The sequence below is a fragment of the Chiloscyllium plagiosum genome, chromosome 9 (assembly GCF_004010195.1).
Source record: "Chiloscyllium plagiosum isolate BGI_BamShark_2017 chromosome 9, ASM401019v2, whole genome shotgun sequence".
Classification (NCBI taxonomy): Eukaryota; Metazoa; Chordata; class Chondrichthyes; order Orectolobiformes; family Hemiscylliidae; genus Chiloscyllium; species Chiloscyllium plagiosum.
The window spans coordinates 55977244-55990581 of NC_057718.1; the positions used below are offsets into that span (position 1 = coordinate 55977244).

At 41.0% G+C, this 13338-nt stretch overlaps 1 protein-coding gene across 4 annotated transcripts in view; it reads left to right on the top strand.

Moving 5' to 3' along the window:
• LOC122552872 (echinoderm microtubule-associated protein-like 6) overlaps positions 1-13338 on the top strand; it is a 525254-nt gene that overhangs the window by 450523 nt on the left and 61393 nt on the right. For all 4 annotated transcript variants that reach the window (XM_043695963.1, XM_043695964.1, XM_043695965.1 and 1 more), the window contains one exon: positions 6026-6214. In XM_043695963.1, the coding sequence (XP_043551898.1) occupies positions 6026-6214 (189 nt within the window). The remainder of the gene's footprint in view (positions 1-6025; positions 6215-13338) is intronic.

The following is a 13338-nucleotide window of genomic DNA, read 5'->3' on the forward strand; positions in this document are numbered from 1 at the left end:
CTACTCCCCTTCTTGAACAGGGGAACCACATTTGCTATCCTCTCGTCTTCTGGCACTATTCCTGTAGACAACGAGGACATAAAAATCAAGGCCAATGGCTCTGCAATCTCCTCCCTTGCTTCCCAGAGAATCCTAGGATAAATGCCATCAGGCCCAGGGGAATTATCTATTTTCACCCTTTCCAGAATTTCCAACACCTCTTCCCTACATACCTCAAAGCCGTACATTCTAATTAATTGTGACTCAGTATTCACATCGGCAACAATGTCCTGTTCCTGAGTGAATATGGGGAATGGATAGGGTAAATAAACAAAGTCTTTTCCCTGGGGTGGGGGAGTCCAGAACTAGAGAGCATAGGTTTAGGGTGAGAGGGGAAAAATTTAAAAGAGACCTGAGGGGCAACTTTTTCATGCAGAGGGTGATACGTGTATGGAATGACCTGCCAGAGTAGTGAAGGCTAGTACAATAGCAACATTTAAAAGGCATTTGGATGGGTATATGAATAGGAAGGTTTGAAGAGATATGGGCCGGGTGCTGGCAGGTGGGACTAGATTGGGTTGGTATATCTGGTTGGCATGGACGGGTTGGACCGAAGGGTCTGTTTCCGTGCTGTACATCTCTATGACTCTGTATGCGAAAATATTATGTTGTTTCATTTTCTTTGTTTAATAGTGATATAAAATTAGTACTTTGCCACTTTGGTGTATAGCTATTGGCTGCCAAGTCGGAACTTACTTTTCTGTTGCTGTTGACGAATGGGAAGATATGAACTCATGGCGAGCCAGAAGGAAAAACTAGTAAAACTTGTGAATGACACATACGGGTCAGACTCATCTTATGTACATCAGTCCTGTAAGACCAGTATATTAATTTCCAGGTTTTCATTTCCCTTTGGGTAATAATGCAGTTATTATATGAAATGTAATGATGTTGACACAGCCAGTGATCTTATCTAGCCTTAACACGTCAGAATGCAGGAAGCTACTGCATATGCCCCAGTGACATCATTGTGTTCTGTGCACAGCATGCGCCATCTTGCAAGGGGTGGGATACCTGAGGTGGAGGCTGAGATGCCAGCTAGAACCGAATAAAGGCTCGTGCGAAGAGCAACGAGCTGGCAGGAATCCAGGATGTGAAGGAGTCCGGGAGTAGGCAATGAGATCTCTTCAGTCACCATCACTTGCCCTGGAGTGGGGTGGGAGGTTTCCCAGAGCCTGTACAGCAATCCCCTACCCCATCAATTATATTCATACATTTGGTCATGACAAAGTACACTCTTTATGCCACTTATTGATGATGTTCAGAGTAAATTTGTCATTTACATAAATGATTTGGGTGCGAGCATAAGAGGTACAGTTAGTACGTTTGCAGTTGACACCAAAATTGGAGGTGTAGTGGACAGCGAAGAGGATTACCTCAGATTACAACAGGATCTTGATCAGATGGGCTAATGGGCTGAGAAGTGACAGATGGAGTTTAATTCAGATAAATGCGAGGTGCTGCATTTTGGGAAAACAAATCTTAGCAGGACGTATACACTTAATGGCAAGGTCCTAGGGGAGTGTTGCTGAACAAAGAGACCTTGGGGTGCAAGTTAAGAGCTCCTTGAAAGTAGAATCACAGGTAGATTGGATAGTGAAGAAGTCATTTGGTATGCTTTCTTTTATTCATCAGAGTATTGAGTACAGGAGTTGGGAGGTCATGTTGTGGCTGTACAGGACATTGGTTAGGCCACTGTTGGAATATTGCGTGCAGTTCTGGTCTCCTTCCTGTGGGAAAGTTTTTGTGGAACTTGAAAGGGTTCAGAAAAGATTTACAAGGATGTTGCCAGGGTTGGAGGATTTGAGCTATAGGGAGAGGCTGAACAGGCTGGAGCGTTGGAGACGAAGGGGTGACCTTATAGAGGTTTACAAAGTTATGAGGGGCATGGATAGGGTATATAGGCAAAGTCTTTTCCCTGGGGTCGGGGGGGTCCTGAACTAGAGGGCATAGGTTTAGGGTGAGGGGTGAAAGATATAAAAGAGACCTGAGGGGCAACCATTTCACACAGAGGGTGGTATGGGTATGGAATGAACTGCCATAGGAAGTGGTGGAGGCTGGTACAATTGCAACATTTAAGGGGCATTTGGGTGAGTATATGAATAGGAAGGGTTTTGAAAGATATGGGCCAGGTGCTGGCAGGTGGGACTAGATTGGGTTGGGATATCTGGTTCTCGTGGACGGGTTGGACCAAAGGGTCTGTTTCCATGCTGTACATCTCTATGACTCTATGACTGTAAATGCAGCCAGAGATAAATGGGGCATGTACAGTGGGTGATGGTTGGTTATAGGACTCCTTTCATGTCAGTGAGGTCTGAGTAGGTGTCAAATTAGATGTGACTGCTACATTAGTCTAGTGGTAGTGTTTAACTGAACCTTCCAGCTATGAGAATCCTGACATGCTAAGTACTCATGCAAATGCCCAGTACATATGGCTGGGTGAAAAATGGTTATACTGTCAAATTTTTGTTTTCTTTATTGTTTCATGGGGTATGATTTGTGAGCCAGCATTTATACCCATCTCTATTTGTATTTGAAGTGAATGGTTTGTTCAGTCATTTCAAAGGATAGTTAAAATCCAATCATACTGCTGTGGGTCAGAGTTGCATGTAAACCACACTGGGTAAGGAAGGCACATTTCCTTCCTTGAAGGGCATTCGTGAACCAGATGGATTTTTACATCAGCAATGGTTTCACAGTCATGTTAGACTACCTTTTAACTTGGGTTTATTGATTTAGTTGTTTCTATTGTTTCTTATAATCACATGGAAAGTATCACCACTTTTCTATATTTGTCATTGCTTGCTGAATGAGAATTCACCCTTTCAGCTGATGATGTGTTAGACTGGGAATTGTCCTCCTCTTCATTGGATTAGCCGTTAAACAAATTGTGCTTAGATTCTTTATGCAACTCCAGGCCCAGCCACTGCACAATGGAAGCAGAATGTCTTCTAGACCATAATGGAGACCCTCATGGCAAATATAAATGACTTTTCAAGATTTTTCCAGGTATTTGAAGCACGTTATTACAACCAGAACTTAGATGAGGTTCTCCAGACTGTAAATCCAAATACCTGAGGCTGTGGGGAGGAAGGATAAACTGTTTCCCCTTCTTTATTCATCTGCTCCCTCAGTTAGTTGTAAGAACATTAATTTTAAAAAGGATTCCTCCCAAATGAATGCGTTTCTCTCATACTAAATTATTTTATGTTTTTTAAAAACTAATTTAACCAGGCTTGCTTCAGCTTATGGCTTCTGAAGAAGAAGACTAGTGAAGTTCCTCCAAATATATTTTGCAACTCACTTCATACTACATAGTTTATGTCCCAATGGTATTTAGAATTAATGCTGTGTCTTCTTTTTTAGTAGCGTCATACTGAATTTAGAATGTTAATTCTGTTTCTATCTCCCCTGATGTGACAAGACCTGTTGAGTTTCTGCAGCAATTTCAGGTTTTTATTTCAGATTTCTAGTATCTTCAGTATTTGTTTTTATTTGACTTTTTGCAGCCTTGGTGCCATTTTTAATCCAGAGGTTAACTTCCACCCATACCTTCATGCCATACCTTATCTGCTCCTGCAACTTTCATTCAAATTTTTGTTACTTCGAGACTCCACATTTCTAATAAAGTCTTTTGTAAAACTAATCAACAACTATGCTGCCTTGCCCTAAATTGTGCCAAATCCATTCATCTATCACTCCTCTGCTTACTGATCTTTTTTTATTTCTGATCAAGTAACAGCTTGATTTTGGAATCCTTTTTAATCAAATTCCTCTCTGGTTTCCTCCTCCCCATCGCTGTAATCTCCAGCCCACAACCCTCCGAAATATCTACATATAAATTCAGAGCTCTTGAGCATCCTGATTTCAATCTCTTCACTGCTGGCAGCCATTGATTCAATTGACAATTTCCTAAACTCTGGTACTCCTTCCCTGCACTTCTTCACCTTGCTTTCCTCTTTTATGACACTCCTTAAAGCATATATCTTTGGTTGTATATTTAATCATCTGACCGAATTTCCCTTATGTGACTTGGTATCGTATTTTGCTATATATTGCATTGCAAGATGCTTTATTATGTTAAATGTGATACATAATTTGAAGTTGTTTTGAGATACAGGAAGCTGAACATCTGTCCATATACCTCTGACATAGGTATTGTCTCCTACAACTTTGACTTCTCTGTTATTCCCCCTCTCTGCTGCTGTCCTTTGTACTGATTCCTGCAGATCTCTGCATGGCAGGCTCTTCTTTCAAGGTCTATTCTAAAGCAGCCATACACCAACCACCCATTCTGACCATAAGTCTCAATACCTCCAAAATGCAAAAATCTCAAGATTGATACTACAGTATGTTTGGTAATCAATTTTAGATTCCTAAATTGTAATTTGAAAAAAAATTATTTCATATTTTTAAAATTCAGGTTGTAGTTTGTCAGTCAGTTACAAAATGCAGTAAATAATGTGGCAAGTTGTTTGAACAAGTTATCAAGAAGATTGATGAGGGCAGAACAGTAGATGTTGTTTACTTGGAATTAAGTAAAGCTTTTAACAAGATTCCACTTGGTAGACTAATTAATAAAGTTAGGTCACATGGGATTCAGAGTGAGCTTGCCAATTGGATACATAATTGGCTTAACGACAAGAGACAATTTAGTGAGTTGCTTTTCGGACTGAAGGTCTGTCACCAGTGGTGTTCCACAGGGATCAGTTCTGAGTCCTCTTTGTTTGTCAATAAGTTGGATGAGAATATAGAAGGCATGATTAAAACTTTTGCAGACACCAAAATTGGTGCCATAGTAGACAGTAAAGAAGGTTTTATAAGATTACAAAGAGATCGTAATCAAATGGGTCATGGGCTGAAAATGGCAGATGGAGTTCAATCTGGATAAATGTGAGGTATTACATTTTGGTACAACAAACAGGGGTAGGACTTATACAACTAATAGTAGGGCCTTGGGTAGTGTAGAACAAAGAGATCCAGGGGTTCAGATACATAATTCTTTGAAGTTTGCATAACATAGATAAGGTGGTTAAAAAAGCATTTAGCATGCTTGACTTCATTGTTCAATCATTTGAATATAGGAGTTAGGAAGTCATGCTGAGGTTGTACAGAACATTGGTGAGGCATCTTCTGGAGTATTGTGTCCAGTTCGGGTCACTCAGTTATAGGAAGGATATTATGAAGCTAGAGAGGATTTAGAAAAGATCTTCCAGGACATTGTCAGGTGTGAAAAGTTTGAATTATAAACAAAAATCTGGATAGGCTGAAACTTTTTTCACTGAAGCGTAGGACATTGAGAGGTGACCTTATAGAGATTTATAAAATCATGAGGAGAATGGATAGTTAATTGTAAGTGGGTTTTCCCTAGGGTGGGGATTTCAAGACTAGGGGGCATATTTTTAAGACGAGAGGAGAAAGATTTAAAAAAGACATGACAGCAGATTTTTTACAGAGGGTGGTTTGTTTGTGGAATGAACTTCGAGAAAGTGACGGAAGTGGGCACAGTTACAACATTTAGATAAGTACATTAATGGGAAAGGTTTGGAGGGATATGGGCCAGGAGCAGGCAGATGGAATTAGTTTAGTTTGGGATTATGTTCAGCATGAACTAGTTGCATTTAAGGATCTGTTTCCATGCTGTATATGACTCCTTAACCGTATAGGCTGCACAAAAGGGGCTATCGTATTGATGTTTCAAAATTCTCAGTAATAATCTAATTTCTGCACACAATTTACCTTTGCTCTAAACAGAGCAGCGCTGCTTAGACTGGAGTTAAGGACACCTTAAAATGTAATGCATCTTCCACTTATTTATTGCTTAACTAAGTTCAAAAAGAAAACTCACTTTTAATAAAAACCAAAACTTCACCACATGCAATAATATTTGATTTGTTTTCTTTTTCAGATCTCCAGGGGTTTTGTAACTTTTTACTTTGCATCTTAACATTGCTTTCTATCTAATACACATTATTGTTGATTACAGGGAAAAATACTTGTTGGAACTAAAGATGGTCAGATAATTGAAGTTGGAGAAAAGAATGCAGCATCAAATTGTTTAATTGATGCACACATGGAAGGAGAAATTTGGGGCCTTGCGACACATCCCTCTAAAGACCACCTGATTTCAGCAAGTGATGATGGCACTATAAGAATCTGGGATTTGGCTGATAAAGTAAGTGAGGAAGGATGAAAAAGGGACATTCCTAACATTTTCTGCCTTCAAGAAAGCAATACTGAGCAGGTCAGGAGACATCTGTGGAGAGAGAAACAAAGTTGCTATATCAGGATCAATGGCATTTCATTAGAACTGGAAACAAAAAATTTACAGGATGTAAACAAGTACAGAAGCAGGAAAATGTGTTCGGGAACAACAAAAGGGAAGAGATGTAATAGGGTGGAAGGCAGGATAGATTAAATCATAAAAAAGATGATGGTGCAAGGCAAAAGAGGATAGTAATACAACTTAAGAAACAAAAGTGCAAGTCCAAAGTAAATAGAAATGTGAGTTACAGAATCATTACCAAACACTGACATCTGGAAAAATTATAGCAATGATTCTGTAATTGTTCAACCTAGTGTTAAGTTCAGAACACTGCGAGGTATCTGAACAAAAGTTGAAATCTTACATGCTGTTTCATACGAACAGTGTAGGTAGGAGCTGCGAACAAAAAGGTCAAAATGGGAGTGGGTTGGAGAATTAAAATGACAGGTGACTGGAAGCTTGTGTCATATTTGTGAACTAAATGAAGTCAGTCACTCATTGTGAGCATTGAATGCAGTTTACTAAATTGAATGTTTATGAAATGTTTGGGGCCCTGGGCGGTATGGAGAAAGAGGGTAAAAGGATTGGAGTTGCCTCCCTGCACTTTTATGAGAAAGCATCATGAGAAAGGGAATGGGCGGTGATTGAAGAAGGAACCGTGATGTTGTTGAAGGAATGATCCATTAAATATGGATGTAAGATGTGGATGTTGGTGGATGTAAGTTGAGGATGTGTAAGTCCTATTGTGATTCTGGAAGGAGGATGAAGGGGTAATAGCAGAAGTACAGAAATTGAAATGCTCAAGGTCAAGAATTCTATTACTGTCTCAGGAGGGAAATCCCAGTTTGGGAGAAAGAGAGGAAGACATACCAGAAACACTGCATTGGAAATTGGCACCATAAAAACAGATGCAATAGAAGCTAAGAAACTGGCAGAATGAAGTGGAGTTCGTGGAGGGATAGGAGGAAATGTAATCGAGGTAGCTGTGGAACACATTTGGGTTAAAGTTAATTTTGGTCATTAATCTTCCCACACAATGCTAATAAAGAGTTTGAGAACTGGGAAGGACAAGCCAGAGATGGACTATATGATAGTGAGGGAAGAGTGGAAATTGATTAAATTTTCTAATTCAGGGTCAGAACAGACTTTGTAATCTTTGTCCAAATCAGGATGTATATAAATTGAAAGATTACTTGAAGATACCAGTGTTCTCAAAAACTTACTGGTCCTTCTTTCTGAATATTAAAGATAATGGGTGTGGGGGTGCTTCTGAGAAAGCCTTTGACAATTATTGCAGAGCAAGACCCAACACAGCTAAATATGCCAGTGGAGAGAGTCAATATATCAGCTAGTGAATCAGATGCTAATGAAGCATCTGGATGATGTCAAGCTTCCATCCGAGCAGCTTCATACAGTTGATTGCTAGGCCACCTCAGAGGGTTGGAGAAAAAAAACAACCTAAGTTAACCATGTGGCTTTTTATGATAGTTTCATGTTAATTCATACTGATTAAAAAAAACTTGTATGTTCAGACTTTTGAAGAAATTAAAAATCTGAAACTGCTTTGGTAGAATTTAAATTCATGTTTCTGAGTTTTTTTGGGACTTGTCAAGATATTTGCTCAGTATTAAGACATACCCCTTGAATGGGATCATACTCACTCTAAAATGTGAGTGAGTTTAATATGTATATGTCTGATGATGGAATATTGCCAGAACAGCACAGATTACTTCCCAGAATTTGGCACAATTCTTTTTAAGTTCTTTTAACTTCCACACTCCACAAAGAATCAACTCTTTATCAGACTGTTTCACATACAAAACAACTTTCACAAGAAGGCTTATTAGAAGTAAAGATTGGCCAGTAACAGTGATTCAGTAGGTCAGATCCCACTTATTACTTTCATGACGCCAGGTTATAGTCCAACAAGTTTATTTGGAAGTACAAGCTTTTGGAGCGCTACTCCTTCGTCAGATAGCTAGTGGAGTAGCCACTGGCACTTTCAAGTAATCTTTCAATTTATACTCCTACTCAACTAGCGACCTAACGAAGGAACAGCACTCCAAAAGCTTATACTTCCAAATAAACCTGTTGGACTATAACCTGGTGTCGAGTAATTTTTATCTTTGTCCACCCCAGTCCAACACCAGCATCTCCACATCATTGTTACTTCCAATTTGCAGTTTCCTATGTACAAATGTAACAATATCACAACACTTTACTCGTGGCCCAAACTAGACAAGTGACTAATACACACGTACACCAAATTTATCTAAACACTGCAACCCTTACATTCCCATGTGAACTTCATTGAATCTGTCAGAACAGAACAGAAATTAAACTACCTCTGAGCGTAGAGCTGCTGGTCAACCACCCCCATCCCGAACAGAAATAACCAGTTGACTATTCCCTGCTGAGAAATAACATTCCATTTTACTTTCCATTAAGATCTGATTAATACTTCACAGTTTATAATTAAAATGGCATCTGTCTCATGTTGAACACAAATTCTATTGTCTTAAGTTGTTTTCTGGACAAATAAGTAGTTTCAAAATGTAAACAGAAAATGCTTGAAAATGTACAATGTCATGAGCTAAGGAGTCAACCCTCATTACAACAAGCCCAATAAAAGGGCTTGTGTGGGAGGTTGGGGTAAGGACATATTCCTCACATCCCTGAAGCATTAACTCTCCTGGTCCTCGGATGCTGCTTTACCTGCTGTGCTTTTCCATTTCCACACTTTTCAACTCTGATCTCAAGCATCTGCAGTCCTCACTTTCTCCAAGTGGGGTAAGGGCATAGGAGAGCTCAAGCCATAAAGTTATTGAACTCAATATAGACTCCAAAAGATGGCAAAGGCTCCAGGCAGAAAATGAGGTGCTGCTCTTCCAGCTTGCACTGAGTTTCGCTGGAGCACTACAGCAAGCCAGAGACAGATGTTTTCCAGTGAACAGGTGATGTGTTGAAGTGGCAGGCAACGGGAAGTTCAGGAATTTTTTACAAACAGAATGCAAGTGTTCTGCGAAGCGGTCATCCAGAATGCACTTTGTTTCCCCAGTGTAGAGGAGACCATATTGTGAGCAGCAAATGCAGTAGACAAGGTTGTGTGAAGTACAGATAAAGCACTGATTCACCTGGAAGGTGAAGAGGGAGGAAGTAAATGGACAGGTGTTATACCTTCTACGATTTCAGCAGAAGGTGCCATGAACTTGTGGGGGAATGTTGGGAGTGAAAGAAGAGTGACAAGGCTGGAGAGGGGAATATGTGTCTGATGGTGGCATCCCTCTGGAGATAGTGGAAATGATGGCTAATGATCCTCTGGATGTGAATGCTGGTGGGATTGTAGGTAAAGAAAAGGGGAACCCTATCATTGTTGCAAGAGGGAAAAGAGGGGTTGAGGGTTGAACGGTAGGAAATGGGTTAGACCCAGCTGAGAACCATGTCAATAACAGTGCTGGGGAATCCTCAGTTCAAGAAGAATGTGGATATTTCAGAAGCTCCTTTGTCGCAGTTGGCATCATCAGAACAAACTACTTCAACACACCACTCTGTACCCTGGCCAACATCTTGGCTTGCTTGCAGTGCCCCAGCGAAGCTCAGTGCAAGCTGGAAGAACAACACCTCATTTTCTACTTTGAGTTCCTGCAGTCTTCTAACTCGATGTCAAGTTCAATAAATTTAGGGCTTGAGCTCTCCCATGTCCCTACCCAAACCCCCCACACACCAGGGCTTGTTATCACATAGTCTGTTATTATACACAACCCATTGTTAGCCACTAACAGTCCCTATTAATAGCTATTCACCCTCCTAGCCAGATCATTATCCACTCCTTTGACTGTCCAACTGCTCTTCTCTTTCTTTGGCCTCTACCCCCACCTAGCGTTTACTTCTTACCCCTCCCTTACCCTACCTTCTGCATATGAACTGACACCTCCCGTCTGTAGTCTGTTTCGTCACCATCTGAGATTCGACCGACGGTGGTGGCATCATTAACGAACTTGTAAATGGCATTAGTCTAGTCTGGTAAGACGGTGAGTACAGTAGGGGGCTGAGTATGCACCCCTGGGAGGCTCCAGCGTTGAGTGTTAGTGAGGATGAAATATTGTCCCCAGTCTTCACTGATTGTGGCCTGTGGGTCAGAAAACTGAGGATCCAGTTGCAAAAAGTGGCGTTTAGTCCAAGATTTAATAATCCGTCTCGTGAGGATAATAGTGTTGAAGGCTGAACTGAAGGCTGAACTGTAGTCAATGAGTAGGATTCTTACATAGCTGTTCTTGGTGAGGAGTGAAGGGCAAGTGATATGGCATCTGACGTGGATCTGGTGGCCTGATAGGCAAATTGGAGTGGGTCCAGAGTAGTGGGGAGGCCAGAATTGATTAATGCCATGACCAGCCTTTCACAGCACTTAATGACAACTGAGGTTAGGGCCACTGGGCAGTAGTCATTGAAACATGCTACATGAGCCTTCTTAGGCACAAGGATGAAGTTGGCCCTCTTGAAACAGGCAGGGATAGTGGCCTGCTGCAGGGAGAGGTTGAAGATGTCTGAGAAAACCTCTGCCAGTTGATCTGCATATACTCTGAGTGCACGGCCTGGTACTCAGTCTGGTCCCATCACTTTCCTTGGATTCACACGAAGGAAAACTGATCTGACCTCTTGTGATAGGTTCGTCAGGACTTGTCAGAATAAATGTTGCCTCTCTGCTGAAATTCTGCTCAAAGCGAGCATAGAAGATGTTGAGACAATCTGGGAGGGATGTGTCATCGTCTGTTATCTTGCACTGTCTCTTTTTAGAACCTGTGATGTCATTCTGTCCTTGCCATATAAAAAAGGTTTCATATGAGAAAAGGTACCTTTGACAGGGACTGTGATGAATAACAGTCTTTCATTGGTAGTTGGTGTTCTTTCTTGCTAACTGTCCAAAATGCCTTTTTTTAATATCCCAAACATCAGATTGTCTCATTGGTTTGATATTGTCAAAAGAGTAAAATTCAAATTCAGTTGTGTTTTAGTATCTTGGGGCACAATTTTAAGCTGGTTAAATTTGAACTGCTCTGTAAACAGTTGAGGTATCTAGGTTACAGCCAAACCTTTCAATTTTCCAGCATACTGCGTGACTGCTAGTCAGTCACATGACAGCTGCTTGCCAACTTTCAGCATTCACTCTATCTTAAAGATACAGTACGCACCTTCAACTTCATAATACTTGCCCTTCAGAAAAAATGAGCCATCATAATGAAAAATGGCTTAATTTTTTTTCTAATTCTTAATGCCATTACAATGAAATATATTGGACGTTAATCTAAGTTCATGGTAGGGCAACTTAGAGCACTTTTCAATGAAATAGTCTTATATTCTTGTTTTTAAATCATTCCAGGAATGCAAGAGGTTTGTGATCCATGTACACAACGATCTCCAACACGTTGTTCATCACATAAACATTAAAATGTTGTAAGGCCAGTACCAAACCCAATAATTCAGTTTTAATCGTAGAGTATTTTATCTGGTGGGTTTTGAGTTTCTTTGAAAAGTAACCAACTGGCAGTTCAATTCCATCATCATCTTCCTGTAGCAGTACAGCTCCAAACCTTATGTCGCTAGCATCGATTGCAACTTTGAAGGGTTTCAAAAAGTTTGGTGTAGCTAACACTGGTGCAGTGGTAAATACTGCTTTTAAATTGTCAAATGCCTTTTGGCATGGTCTATCCAGTGAAATTTTGTGTTCTTCTTCAGCAAATTTGTTAACAGTGCCACTACATTGCTAAAGTTTGGAACAAATATCTGTAGAATCCGCTTGGTCCCAAAAATCGAAGCACCTCTTTCTTTGAGGTTGGTCGTAGAAATCCCTTAATGGCCTTCGTCTTTGCATTCCTTGGAGTCAACTTTCCATGACCGATGTTATGTCCCAAGAATTGTGGGCGGCACGGTGGCACAGTGGATAGCACTGCTGCCTCACAGCGCCAGAGACCTGGGTTCAATTCCCGACTCAGGCGACTGACTGTGTGGAGTTTGCACATTCTCCCCGTGTCTGTGTGGGTTTCCTCCGGGTGCTCCGGTTTCCTCCCACAGTCCAAAGATGTGCAGGTCAGGTGAATTGGCCATGCTAAATTGCCCGTAGTGTTAGGTAAAGGGGTAAATGTAGGGGAATGGGTGGGTTGCGCTTCGGCGGGTCGGTGTGGACTTGAAGGGCCGAAGGGCAAGTTTCCACACTGTAAGTAATCTAATCTAATGTCACCTCTGCCTTCGCGAACTCTGTTTTCTTTAAGTTAATTACCAGTTTTGCTTCTCTTAGTCATTCAAAGAGCTCTGCCAGCTGTACCATGTAATCTTTCCAGGAGTCACTAAAGATCATTACATCATCCAGATAGACTGCATAGTTTGTTAAAAATGTGTTGCTGGAAAAGTGCAGCAGGTCAGGCAGCATCAAAGGAGAAGGAGAATCGACGTTTCGGGCATAAGTTTCCTGAAGAAGGGCTTATGCCCGAAACATCGATTCTCCTTCTCCTTTGATGCTGCCTGACCTGCTGCGCTTTTCCAGCAACACATTTTTAAGCTCTGATCCCCAGCATCTGTAGCCCTCACTTTTTCCTGCAGAGTTTGTTAACCCAGCCACAACTCTGTTCATGACTTTTTAGAATGTGGTTGGTGCATTCTTCATTCCAAAGGGGATCACTTTGAATTGATATAGCTCATTTGGGGTTACAAACGCAGAAATTTCTTTCACTTTCTCTGATAAAGGTACCTGCCAATAACCACGCAGTAAGTCAAACTTTGTGATGTAACTGGCTTGTCCAACTTTCTCTATACAGTACTCCAATCTTGGTATGGGGTATGAGTCCGATTTTGTTATGGCGTTGACCTTCCAACAGTCCACACAAAATCATTAAGTCTCCTCAGGTTTTGGAACAAAGACGATCGGCGAGCTCCACTCGCTCTGACTCAGTTCAATGATATCTTCGTTGAGCATCACATCCACTTCTGTCTGGACCTGTGTGGCTTTGAAAGGATTAAGCCTGTAGGGGTGTTGTATTCCC